Source organism: Purpureocillium lilacinum (genome assembly GCF_023168085.1).
Source record: "Purpureocillium lilacinum CBS 284.36 DNA, scaffold_4, whole genome shotgun sequence".
Lineage (NCBI taxonomy): Eukaryota > Fungi > Ascomycota > Sordariomycetes > Hypocreales > Ophiocordycipitaceae > Purpureocillium > Purpureocillium lilacinum.
Window position 1 is genome coordinate 3488404 of NW_027072114.1, and position 13241 is coordinate 3501644.

Sequence of the window (13241 nt, forward strand, 5' to 3'; positions counted from 1 at the left end):
CAAGCTCGTTTTGCTTCTGTATTCACTACAGTCCTGTAAAGCGAGTAAAGCGCGCTCCCTCTTCCGGCCTTATTCTGGCTGCATCGTTGCCGCCCACAGCCCTGTACGAGAACACTTACACGGCAAGACGGAACCCGCCAGACTGCCGTGGCAATTGCCTTGGCGACTGTGGCACCAGGAGCAACCCACCGAAGCCGGCGAGAGGCAGCTACGTGCTCGACCCGGCCGTCACGGCTTCGTTCGCTTTTCACGGTGCCCCTTGGGAGCCCACGTGGTTGCGCCGCACCTGCGACACGAGTTTATTTTCAAGCATGGGTGTGCCAGCCAGCTCACAGGTGTCTCGCCAGGGCCTCTCGATGTCGCTTGCCAAGCTGCTCGGTTCAATTGCGACTCTCGAGATGGCTGATGCGGGCGTGCGTGAGCCAATCCGCCTCTTCACCCCCAGAGCCCGTCAGCAGCCGCCTCCTCGGTGCCCTCACGATCCTCGAGTCAGGCCAGTTCCACGTCCGAAAATTACCCCAAACGGTTAGCCATTGTCACCCCGCAGTGGGCTCGTTGGGGATGCGCCACCAGGCCATCGTGAGGCTAGCGCGCGCCACCACAGGTCGGCCTGCCATGAATGGATGTCGATGGTTGGAGTCGTGAGCTTCAGGTTCGCCGCCGAACACGGAGACCTAAGCCTTGTTTCTCTCTGTCCCATGATCTGGAGGAGGCGCGGGGTTCAACTGAATTTTGTCTTCAGACATGTGCCGCAGCGTCGACGATTGCTGACATGGATGCCCCCTGAGGACGGCGTGCCACAGTCATTGTTGCTGCGACTCAAGCCTCGAACCCGTCGCATCGCCGTCTGCCTCATTGCCCTTTCGTCTCGGCAAGGCCTCCACAGACGGACGGTCTTTCAGGCCCCGAAGGCAGAAATCCAAGAGCCACGGCATCTGTCGACCTCCTGAGCCACCCAAGCTCGCGTCGCGATCTGGACATGATGTCCGGTGAGTGCTGTCCTGGGACGTGAGACGAGCGAGAGCTGACGACCTTCCGACAGCCACAATGGCCTCCCTGGCCTCACCCAGCCAGCCGCGGTCGCCGCAGCAGGTCTGCGACAACTGCCGATTCCGCAAAACGAAATGCGACCGCGGCCTTCCCTGCAGCAGCTGCGTGGCCTCGTCCATCCGCTGCCAGTACCTTCACACGCTTCGCCGTAAGGGGCCTCGCGGTGGCAAGGGACGGCGCCTGCTGCAGATACGGCAGGGCCTCACGCAGCTGGACAAGGACCATATCGAAGTCAGCACTCCGGCGCAGCTTCAGCTCGAGGGCGCCGCTGCAGAGGAGCCGCCGCTACAGTCCTCCGTGGACGCCCGAACGTCGTCTACCTCGGAGCGCAGCAAGCATCAGCTGGCTGTTGCACTGGCGGCCAATGTCCAGGTCTTCTTCAAACACCTCTTCCCCATCATGCCAGTACTCAATGACGCCGAGGTCCTCGCCGATGCCCTGCAATTTGACGAGCTGCCCTTTCCGCGACAAGCGTTTATTCTGTCGCTCTGCGCCGCGACGCGCATACAGCTCAAGCTGGACTACGTCGAAGAGTGCGATGACGCGCACACGTCCCTCAACGCGCACCTTGGGTCCCCTCTGACGGGCGAGGGGCTTCTCTCGGCCGCCAAAAGATTGCGACGGCAATTCGACATTGTCGACAACCGAGGGCTGGACGCTGTCCTGACGTCCTTCTTTCTCTTTGCGGCGCACGGGAACCTGGACCAGCACCATCACGCGTGGTTCTATCTCAACGAGAGCATGACGGTGGCATTCTCACTCGGGTTGGACAATGAAGCAACGTATTTCAACCTTCCCAAGGGCGAGCGCGAGCTGCGTCGGCGCATATTCTGGCTACTCTTCGTGACAGAGAGGTACTTAATTCCGTTGATCGTCGATATGCGCGGTATCTAATGCCCAGCAGGACGTATGCCCTTCAACACCGCCGGCCAGTCATGCTGCGCAGCACCATCACTAAGCCACAGGTCGTCGATTCGGACTGCCCCGTGGTCATGCACGATTTTGTCAACCACATCCGTCTCTTCGAACTGCTTCCGCACTCCCTATACGACTGGCTGCCAAACAGCGACCCGACGCAACAGCAGGGATCGAGCATTGTGCTCAGCCAGCGCGTCGCCGACAAGCTCTGCGCTGTGCAGGCCACAGACTCGGTACTCGAGAGCCAACGATTCGACACGCTCGTTACCCAGCAGTGGTTGCGAGTGGCCATGTGGCGCCTTGCGTACGGCGTCAACCCGAGCCTGATGTACGGGCATGCCGCTTCGCCAAGCTTGATCGTGCCATTTGAGGCGGGAAAGACCATCATGGCGCAGCTGGACGTTGTTAGCCAGACCTCCAAGGATTGTCACGGCATTGGCATTGTACGCCGAAAATGGATCCTTCACGCCTGGAAAGGTTTCACTGACATTTGCGTAGGAACAAAAGCTGTTTGACATTGGTATCAGCCTCGCCGACGCCTCAATGGTGACTTTTCCAACTTCATCATTCGAGTTTGGGTCACTGGATCTACTGTCCTCTATCGTCAAGTGCCTCGGTCGCATCCGCGGAGGCAAATCACATCTGTTACCCGAGTTGCTCAAGCACTCCGAAGGCGTTTTGGCCTGCACCTCGCCCGCTGCGCAGATTGACATGCAGTGGGCGCTAGGCGACGAGTCCAGCTCGGATCCAGATTCAGCCGCGGACGGTGCACCCATGCAGCTCGAAGACGCGCCGACCGGCCAGGACGCATGTGAGTTGTCGCAGTTTGACACGGTAGGCGCGTTCATGTCCGCTTCCTGCGACAAGCTGGGCTTTGACGACGTCGATGCGGGGCAGTTGGCGTGACATGATGGCAGATATGAGATGTGTCTTGCTTCTAGCAACGCATCTATGATAACGATTCCTTATGTCGGCCTCAAGCATACATGAGGTTGATGTAGACTCCCCAGGCCAGTCCTGCGGCGCTACCGACCAACACACGGTACTCGAACGGCACGATTGTCAGGTTGATCAGGCATATAAACGGCCAGAGCTTGTAACTTGACAAGAGCATGGGCCAGAAGTCCTTCTGGTGGTCAGCACGGCTCGCCGGGTCGCTCATTGTGGGGCACGCACCTTTTCAAGGTTGGATCGCGCGTTTGCGAAGCTGTTCGTCTTCATGTAATCCATAAGGCAGATGAACAGGATGGTGTTCACCGCCGCGCCAAGCGTCTGGTCGAGAATGAACTTGGCCACGGTGTTGGTAACGCTCAAACTGGTTGGCTCGTCGTCTGGCTGTTGATCGCGATGCTTTCCATTGACCGCGCCTCGCTTCTTGTGGGACTTTGCGGCTGGCTTCGGACTGGAACGAACTGGAGTTTGTGTCGGAAAGGCGAATTCGAGCCATTGCTGCCACTTGTGGTTGGGGGGCGTCGTCAGCGCCGTGTAGACCAGGACGTGTGTAAATGCAACAATGTCGACCGCGCGGAAGCTCTATCTCCCGCATCAGCTACCACTCTCAAAGTGCCATATGCATCCACCGTTTTATGGATCGTTCGTCGCTACGCACCTTGGACTTGTACACGGAAATGGCCTGCGCGACTATGCTGGACATGCCGTTGAGCAGGACGGCCTGCGTCGTTGCTGAGAAGACACTGACGTCCATTGTTCCGACCGGCGCTTGGGAACAGAATTGAGAATCTGATGTAGAAGCTGTCGACAAAGATTCAAGGCATTGTGACTTATAAGACCGTTCACAGGGAGTGGATACGCCGCGGTCGGCCCACCGGCGGTGAATAATTCGGGGTCCGGGGTGGATCCATCGACTCCTCTCAAGGTTTCCGCATCACACCATGCAGGTCCCGCGGACGATGCGCCGAACCGGCCACCCGCCAGCTCCAGCGTGGTGCTCGAAGTCAAGTTGTTCTGGTAAGAATGCCTGGAGTTGTGATTCTCATCCAATGATAGCTAATATGGTTCCCAATGCCTATCCGTCGCAGTTGTAACGTAACAGAACTCAAAGCCTTCCCCATCAACCATAGGTAATACTAAAACTGGGTCGTCCGTCCCTCATGTCCATCAGTGATCATGCACGTTTCCATCGTTCCATCGTGTGCCTAACAATACTTGTGCGTCATAAGCATGCTCGCGGCGTCCGACGCGCCACATCACCCAACTTCTCCCCATCGGCCGTTGCAATATACCAGACCATACCTAACTCACCATGCTTCAAAGGCTGCTCGAAATGTGCGGCTGCAAAGTTTGAGGACGATGCAACATAAAACGTGGCAGTGTTGCCCTTCGCGGGTCGGTCACTTCTCGCGGTCGTCGCGTGATTCCGGCCGGGACTCGTCGCTGGCGCTGCTGTCGTTGCTGTCGCTCTCTTCGCGGAGCTGGCGGATGGTCTTGCTCTTGTCGCGGATCCGTCGGCCGTACCTCCAGAACACAAACGGGATCGGTATCATGGCGACCTCGAGGACGCCGCACAAGGTGCCGGCCAGCTGCGGCGTCATGGCCTGGTACATCTTTGCTCCCGCGAGCGGCAGGCCCGCGCCGAACAGGCTCCGGATCACGGCGTTGCTGGCCAGCGCGCTGGCGGCGTAGATGCCGTACGCGCCCGCCAGGTAGTTGGACGAGTAGATGAAGCTCAGCGTGTTGCCCGCGCCAAAGGGGATTCCGAAACATATTGGGATCGCCCAGTGGATTGTCTTGGGCAGGCACGTCCAGGAGAACCCCAGCTGGCCGATTGGCGTGAGCAGGGATCCGATGGCCATGACCAGGGCAGCCGCCTCCGGAGGTGGCTTCCCCGTCTTGGGGTCGCGGCCCCGCGAGTTGATGAGCCGGCGGATCAGGGGCTCCGCCACGATGGCGAGCACGATGCCGACGCCGATGCCGAGATACGACATACCCGTGAGCCCGGGGCCCCAGCCTCGATGATGCGAAAAGACGACGGGATAAGCGACGAAGCAGAGGTACAAGATCCCGTAGATGAGCGCGTTCCTGATGCCCCCTGTCAGCTCCACGGCCTCAAAAAGCAAGTCACACCAGGGGGCCGGCCATCCTTGGGTTCTCACCAGACATTGATGAACCAGACAATCGGCTCCGTAAAGAACAGAACGCACGGGCGGCGCAGGTTCACCAGGATCAGACGCATGGATGAGCACCTTTGGTCATAGCGACACCACCACTGCGGGTTGCCCGATTTATTGCGCAGGCGGGCTGCCTTGCGCCTGAGAATCTCTGGCGCGTACGTCTCTTTGACTGTCAGCATCATGAGGATGGAAACGCCGCCCAGTACTAATACCATCCAGTTAGTCCACCGCCACCCGAGGCCCTCGTACACGAAGCCGCCGATCAAGGGACCCAGGACTGGCCCGTTGAAGGGTCCGAGACTGTACAGCGACATGCCCATGGCGAGGTGCTCGGGCTTTGACACATCCACGATTGTGCCGGGGCCGTTTGAGACCAGGGCGGCGCCGAACAGGCCGCTATAAATAGGGTTAATACTGGGGTCCTGCGGTTCGTTTAAATCACGCTGGGGACATTTATTTACCTGATCAGCCGGACGGCGATGATGGAGGCCAGGGACTGGGCCAGCCCGCCTGGGATGACGAACACGGCCCAGCAGCAGAGGCACCCTAGATAGACGACCCGACGGCCGTAGAGCTCGCTCAGGGGCGGAGCGATGAGGCTGCCCACCGCGAGGCCGAGAAGATAGGCGGTCATCCCCATGGTACCTGCGACTCTGGAGACATGGAACTCTTCCCGCAGGCCGGGAACCGCGCTGGTGTAGCTGGTGCTGTAGAGGACGACGACCCACGCGCAAAACGAGACCGTCACCATGACCCAAACCCGGTACCACGTCGGCCAGTTCTTGGGATCCTCGGGATCATCGCTGTCGAAGGCGACCTGGAACTCCTCCGGCCGCTCTGATGTCAAGTCGGACAACATGATTGCCTCTGTGGAAGAAGTTGCTGATGGCGTTGTGCGGCAGTGTTGTTGAGCCGCCGCTTCCTGTCTCCCTGGTGAGGCGGTGGCCATCGTGATGGAACCCTGGACCGGCCTGCCGAGGGGTTTTGAGCGCGGGAGAGAGGAGGGGTTGTTTGACCGTCTCATCTCACGACTGCAAGTGCGCTCGCTTAAGAAGAAAAAGCGAGACCTGGCGTGGCCCGGGGGTCTCGTCATCGCCGCGGCCGCGGCCGCGCCCCCCCTCCCCGACCCCCAGCCTTGTCGACAACCTTGAAATGGAAGTCCCCGTCTGGATCACGCCGGGCGCATTCTTGCCCGAGACCTGGCAGAGGGAGAGAGAGAGGTGGGCGGAGCCCGGAGGGCCGACGTAGCCGACACATTCTGCCCGCGACGCGGAGGAGGCCAGCGAGGCGGACTTGATGGGCGGACGGGACGATGGCCTTGTGGCCGGATGAGTGCCGTCAGCATTCCAGCCTGGAAGCGAGAGTGATGCTGTACGAGCCTTCGGAGATTTCTTGTCTGCCGGGGATGGGACACTTGCGTCTGTCTGCTGCTGCTCTACGTGCTACTACATGAGCGGACTCCGACGACGCTCGCCATCGTTGATCGCAGGATTGATGCCCGCGACAACGCTGCCTGCTGTGGAGCTCGACCTCGTTTCTGACGCAGGCATCGGAAACCGATACGGGCGCCAGCGATGGCCCCCTCGATGACCGCAGCTCGGGCGGCTCGTCAAAGTCGCACCTATCGAGCACGACGGCTCGGGGGCGGCGAAGCCCGACGACGATCCCCGAGGCCTCTCCTGGCCACGGGGATGATGACTCTCTCGATGACGCCTGACGGGGGGGGCGCTGGACCGGGGCAAAAGTGCTGTTTCTTCAGCACAGCCCACAGTGTCGATGAGACCAACGCCGACACGTGGCCTACACCGCAAGCGAGGCGAAGGAGTTGTCAATCACAAAGATATGGAGCGGCAGGGGTTTCGCCGGGCACCCGCATGAATGCGTTGTGCTGCCCGTCCATCACTCTGCCTCGCACATGCATGCATGCGTACATTACAAGCCACCACGTCCTTTGTGCTGCCGCGGACACTTACCGACACGAGAGTCACTCAGACGCACGGAAACTTTCTGTTCTGGGCCACCACCCGTTGAGAAGAGGGGGCGTCTGTCTGGTCGAATGGGCCCGCCCGCCTGCTCGCCCTTTGCAAGGAGAGCTCGTGTTGTGCGGGTGCTGGCCTTGTCCATGACGCGCTCAGGCGTAGCTGTCTGAGACAAAACGTTGGCGGGCGATATTAGTTATCTCGAAAGTAAGTCTCAGGCCGCCAATCGTGTGTTGCGCCCGGCCAACCTCCTCTCGTTGCCGCATTCCAAATCGTCTGCGAGAAGGACGGGAAAGGACGGTTTGGTCGAAACACATGATGGCGAGCTGAGGATGCTGCGGTGCTGGCAATACGAGGCTGGAATGCAGCTGCAACGTGAAAAAGGAGACCATTTGCACACACGTTACTTTGGCTTCAATCGGGCGCGGGCGCGCACGCCATCTTGCTTTTGCTTTGCCTGCCTGACATTCAATACGTACGTACATGGAGGCTTCTAAACTGTGTTACAGAGAACAAGAGTGAGAGTGACGCAGAGAAACACTTGGTCATCAGGCGTGTCGATAACATGAGAGACGCAGTCACGGGAGCCCTTTCTTCCCCCTTTTCCCCCTCCTCCCCCTTCTCTCACTAGGAGAGCTCCCGCACCAGGCGGATGCCAAACATGTTGGTCGCGACCTCGCTCGAAAAGTAGGCGCTGCGGTAGTTGATGCGCAGGTTCTGCGGCTGGTAGTTCCAGGCGCCGCCGCGGACGACGGGGAAGGGCGCCACGGGGTCCGGGTGGACGGAGCCGTTGTTGGCCGAGCGCGCCAGGTCCGGCACCCACGAGTCGGCCATGAACTCGCGGGCGTTGGCCGTCACGTCGTACAGCCCGAAGCCGTTGGGGCGGAACGACGCCACCGGCGCCGTGTACCCGAAGCCGTCGGTCACGTTGGTCGCCGCCCACGTGAACTTGTTGTCCAACGCCGCCGTCTGGTCGTACGAGTTGGCGTACAGGTCGACGTGGTCCAGGTCGTGGCCCCAGAAGAAGGAGTCGTTGGAGCCGCCGCGCGCTGCCCACTCCCATTCGTCTTCGCTGGGCAGCCGGTAGGTTTCGCCCGTGATGACGGACAGCCATCGGGCGTAGGCCTTGGCGTCCTGGCGCGTGATGGCCACGACGGGCGAGTCTGGTGTCTGCGGGAAACCCGGGTCGCTCCAGTCGAGGGCCGGGTTGAAGACCATGGCGCTCGGGTCGGATGGATCCCACCAGCGGGCGCCGCCGCGTGGCTCGTAGTCCGTGTCCCGGAGGAAGTCCTCAAACTGCTTGACTGTGACCTCGGTCCTGCTAAACGCCAGCGGCGTAGAGATGTGCACCTGGCGATGCGGCAGCTCATATTGCCGCCGTTCTTTCGGAACCTGCCAGTGTTCCTGCTCCTCCTCGTCGGAGCCAGCCGTGTAAGTGCCCGTGGGGATGACAACCATAGTCGGTCCCGCGTCGTGGTCGCGAAACTCTGTTCCCGGCTTCGTCTGCTTGGAAATGCCCCTGGCTGTGCTGCGTCCTGGCCGCGGCGCCCGATAGCTAGACGGCTGCCGCAGCCTGCTGCCCATAAGGTTGACGGCATAGTGCCACTCGTTGACACTGCCCGTCAGGAACATGACGGTGTCGAGCGTCCCCGGCTTGTAGTCCCGGGGCCGCGACAGCTCCGTGAGGTAGTGGCTCTCGGCCACGAGACGGGCCATGGCGTCGGCGAAGTCGGCGGCCCGGGGGACCGCCCCAGGGTCGCGGGCCGCGATGGAGGAGAGCGTCGAGTGCACCGCGCGGGCGGCGGGCTCGACGTGGGCGTACGTTGCATGAGTAGTGCCGTTCCACCGCAAAGTCTCAGAAAGTTCGTAAAGTTCGGCTTCCAGCTGCCTGATGTCTGGCGCCGCCGCTGCTCCGGCGACGCCCAGCGCAGTTAGGAGCGCCAGCGCCGAGACTCGCAGCATTGTGGCGACCTGAGCTGAGCGCGGGTTGGGTTTCGGCGGCGCTGAAGTCACTGCTGCTCTTCTCGGGGGCGGCCGTCGTCGCGATGGACTGGATCGAGGCTATCGACTCGGGATGCCATCGGTAGATATCAAGGGGCTCTCGCGAGATAAAGTGCGTGCAGCACCAACCAGGCCGACGCGTTTTTAACACAAAGCTCCTCGCCGTCTCCCTCGTGTTCAATTGTTATTGTTGTCGCGGCATGGCTGGCCCCCCTTGTCGCTGTGTCTCTCCCTGGCTTGGTGTTAGCCTCGAGCTACTATCGCGGGCTCGGGCACCGGCAGCACCGGCACTCGAGGGCGGAAGCCGTCATCCTAACAAAGAAAAAAAGCCCACGGCGAGGTGCATGCGCCGCGCTTTGCCAGGTGTCATGCAGCCGTACTTCGTACAGCGGCGAGAAATGCGTAGAAGTCCGCATGTCCCGATCTGCTGATGTTGAGCGATGTGAAGCAAAGCGGTGGGGTGTCCCGGTGGATAACGTGTGTCTTATTGCACCTCCATGCTGTCATACTATGGCAAGACATTGTAAAAGCCGGCACCTTGGCACCGCCCGATCGGCACGTCTGCTGTGCCGTCTATCCGTCACACAAACCCGAGGAGTAAAGCACTCGAGAGGGAGGCTGATCAAAGCATCACCAATCCAAAGCATCACTCATCCCTCACTCAGCCATCACAGCTCGTCCCTGAGGCTGCTTCCCTTTGACGCACCGGCCTTGCCGCCCGCGCTCTGCAGCCGAAACACCTTGGCTGCATGCCGGGCCACTCTGGCCTCGAGCCGTCCGCCGGCCTTGACGGTGCCGACGCGCTCGCCGAACAGGCGCTCGTCTCCATCCTCGAGGCCCTTGGCGTATGGCTTCTCCGTGGCGTTGTACCAGTTCGCCCGCTTCAAGACGCTGCTGCGCTCGGCGTCGGACTTGGCATCCAAGACGGCCTGCGCGTCGGCCTTGCTCATCCGCGCGCCCTCGCTGCCCCAGAGGTCCCGGACCGTCCAGTCCTGCTTGACCTCGTCCGCCGAGCCGCCCGGACCGTGCATGACGAAGAGCTCCGCCAGGGACGCCGACATGTCGAGGTCCTCGTCGGCGGCGTTGAAGAAGATGACCACCTGGTCGCCGTTGGTGAGGGACCCGCTCCAGACTTGCGTCTCGCCGACGCCGAACTCGTCCTTGGGGACGGTGAGGTTGCGCGAGATGCGCATCGCCGCTCGGCCTTTCGGGTCCTGGCTGATGGCGATGATGGCCGGGTTGTTGACGATGGAGAGCGTCGTGGCGTCCATGACGCGCAGGTCGTTGCCCAGGAGCAATGGCGACTTGAGCGCCGCCCACATGGCAAAGTGTGCCTTGTACTGTTCTACAATGTCAGCGTGATGTCATGTGTCTGTGTTCGCAGCTATACGCACCTCTTCTTCAGTCATGCCGCCCAGGCCGACTTCGAGCATGTCGAGGTCGTTCCACGCTCCCGGAAGGCCACGGTCAATGTAGGGCGCCACCTTGTTGATGATGGCCAGGACAGAGCAGTGCGTGCCTGGGGCGACGCACGCTGGGTTGGCCGGGTCGTTGCAGGCGCAGAGATCGTCCGGTCTCGAAAAGGAGTCGTAGATGTCGCCTGAGATGCGCCACGAGTTGGCAATGGATCCTCCCCACTGTTGCCATCAAGTCAAAATTGTGTTCTCCAAGACGAACATTTTCAATGCTTCAAGGCAACTCACGGTGTGGACGTAATCCTCGCCCCAGCTGCACAGGCTGTACAGAATGGACCGGCCCGTCTTCTTAATCGCCTTGGCCATTTCATTGTAGCGGTTAAAGGAGATGAGAGGCGTCCCCATGCGACCCATGTGGTAGCAGTTGTCGTACTTGAGGTAGTCGACGCCCCAGGATGCGAAGCTCTCGGCGTCCTGCGTCTCGTAGTCCAGAGATCCCGCTACAATCCAGCTGCGTCAGCTTCACGTACGCCTTGGTCGGCCACACGCCTCGCAAGACTTACTGTATCTCGCGCAGGTCATCTCGCCGGCGCTCGAGTACATGCCAAACAGAAAGCCTTGCTTGTGCAGCTCGTCCGCCACGCCGTCCATGCCGTGGGGGAACTTGGTTGTGTCGGGGATGAGATAGCCATCTTCGCCACGCCCGACCGACCAGCAGTCGTCGAGCACGACATACTGGTAGCCCAAATCCTTGAGACCGTAGTCGACCAAGAGTTTAGACGTCTCGAGGAGGAGCTTTTCGGAGACGTCGCAGGCGAACGTGTTCCAATTGTTCTGTAGGCCGGCTTGTAAGCTGAACTGCTCGTTCGATGTTGCGGCGCCCGCTTCCTCCGCCATTTACTCACCCATCCCATCTGCGGAGTTCGCGCGAGGCCGTTGTTGACGGCGCGCACAAGGGCCGCGGGCATCGCCACCGCCACAAGAAGCCGGGTCTTCATTTTGTCGCTTTGTCCGATTTTGTGGTTGGCGATTGTCGAAACGAGCACCAACGCAAGCACAACGAGTGAATGATGAAAAGCACGTTGAGAGGAGCGGTCAACGACGAGACGTGATATTTATTTGCACACAAAGAACAAATCAAATGAACAACTTGCATCCCAAGCGGGCTGCTTTCATGACTCCCCGGGACTGCTCTGTTGAACCAAACGCGACTGGGGCGGCTCGCTGATTGTCTCCGCATCGGCGAGCTTCCCAGTGTTCCCACAGCTCCAGTATATGCACTCCGTGGAGGTTTATTCGGGGAATCCACCCACTCGCTCCCGGCGTCGCTCAGCTCGGCCGCGGGCACCAGTGCTCACTGCGGCTACCCCCCTCTCCACTGCAGCTCCAGCTCCGCATGCCCAGCCTTCAATGGCAACATGCATGTAGTCAGCCCGACATCTAGTCGCACTCTGAAAAGCTCTTGGTCCCTTCCAAGAAGCAGGGGGCGTTCTCTGCCAGGCACTGGGAACCGGCAACGTCAGCAGCGAATTCACATGAGGCGACGGGGGATCGAAACCCCCATTCAAACTCCGCACGAGACTCACCTCGGAGCACCAGTCGCACATTTTCGTCACCTTTGCCGTCCTGGGCTTCGGGTACTGTGTTGTCGTGTTGTACATTTGTTCGTACTCGGCCTTTGTCCATACCGAGCCGGCCTTATAAAACGATCCCCTGAAAAAGCCATCATACGTGGTCACTGTGCATGCCTGCGTCTTCATCGAGCATGTCTGGGCAAGAGGAGATCAACCGTTAGCAACCCACCCAAACGACGACAACGACACAGCACACTGGCATTGCCATTGATGACTGGGTTACTCACCCCATTGAAGATGGCATGCCTGCCACCTTGCATGCTGCTAACGGCGGCAGACGCACCGGTGAGGAGTAGAGCGGCGACGGCAGAGATGTACTTCATATTGAACTGTAATGAGTTGCGATGAAATTTGCAATGGTGAATTATTTCAAGTCAGTGTTGGAAAAGGGGAATTGAGGAGGAGAAGTGTTGTTCGTCTATAAATTCGTCGCACTTCAGCTGCCCAACTTCGCTCATATACTTGATGGCTCAGCTGTTGGCAATGTGATGCCAACTGAGAGTGTGAAGCGATAATAGCATGGAACGACACCGAAACCAGCTCCTTCACAGATCGCGACAGGTGTGACGCAATCAGGGCTCTTCATGGCACGTTGCTGCAACGTGAACAGACAACGACCGATCGCGCGTGGTTCACTCATGTTGCGGGGCGCTCCGAATGGATCAAACCATCCGTTCACGTTTGATCCAGCTCGCTTGTTGACCACGTAATAATATCGTGGGGCATGTCGCAGCATCGCTGTGTCCGTGGCACTACCCATCCCGTGCTTCGTGCGCGGCGATCTCGGGCTACCCAAGCGCTTGAGCGCGTGCCCTTCGCGAGTACATGTGTGCAACATTATACGTGGAAATAATACGCAACATGATAAAGAGGATGTGGTGGAAAACCTTTTTGCTCAAGATTAAGCTAGTCAAATGGTCCATTTCATCTGCTACCCGAGACACCTTGAACGCCTCCGTGTATATCCCAAGCATTCATCATAACAGTCATGCTCTGCAAAGCTGCCCATGACAGCTCCTCGTCTGGTATATTCATGTCCGACATTCGTAAAAGCCGCGTAACACATGCGCTAAATTAGACTTGACTATTTGACGTGTGTCAGTTGGGATATGC

General features: G+C 59.7%; 5 protein-coding genes across 5 annotated transcripts; 1 reads left to right on the forward strand and 4 right to left on the reverse strand.

The window, feature by feature from the left end:
- Nucleotides 1-1047: 1047 nt before the first annotated feature.
- On the forward strand, nt 1048-2874 carry PLICBS_006220 (uncharacterized protein; the record flags this gene model as incomplete). Its single annotated transcript, XM_018319998.2, has 3 exons — nt 1048-1904; nt 1955-2411; nt 2467-2874. 3 exons carry the CDS (start codon nt 1048-1050, stop codon nt 2872-2874), a joined length of 1722 nt encoding a protein of 573 aa, XP_018182472.1.
- A 70-nt stretch (nt 2875-2944) lies between these two features.
- On the reverse strand, nt 2945-3673 carry PLICBS_006221 (uncharacterized protein; the record flags this gene model as incomplete). The annotated part of the gene is made up of 3 exons (XM_065600890.1): nt 2945-3097; nt 3145-3501; nt 3578-3673. The coding sequence occupies 3 exons, from the start codon at nt 3671-3673 to the stop codon at nt 2945-2947; spliced, it is 606 nt and encodes a 201-aa protein (XP_065456962.1).
- A 646-nt stretch (nt 3674-4319) lies between these two features.
- Nucleotides 4320-5958, reverse strand: PLICBS_006222 (uncharacterized protein; the record flags this gene model as incomplete). Its single annotated transcript, XM_018320000.2, has 3 exons — nt 4320-5007; nt 5082-5495; nt 5561-5958. The coding sequence occupies 3 exons, from the start codon at nt 5956-5958 to the stop codon at nt 4320-4322; spliced, it is 1500 nt and encodes a 499-aa protein (XP_018182474.2).
- A 1747-nt stretch (nt 5959-7705) lies between these two features.
- PLICBS_006223 (uncharacterized protein) lies at nt 7706-9040 on the reverse strand (the record flags this gene model as incomplete). The annotated part of the gene is made up of 1 exon (XM_018320001.2): nt 7706-9040. One exon carries the CDS (start codon nt 9038-9040, stop codon nt 7706-7708), a length of 1335 nt encoding a protein of 444 aa, XP_018182475.1.
- A 707-nt stretch (nt 9041-9747) lies between these two features.
- PLICBS_006224 (uncharacterized protein) lies at nt 9748-11492 on the reverse strand (the record flags this gene model as incomplete). Its single annotated transcript, XM_018320002.2, has 5 exons — nt 9748-10419; nt 10474-10716; nt 10783-10994; nt 11058-11328; nt 11400-11492. 5 exons carry the CDS (start codon nt 11490-11492, stop codon nt 9748-9750), a joined length of 1491 nt encoding a protein of 496 aa, XP_018182476.1.
- Nucleotides 11493-13241: the final 1749 nt, after the last annotated feature.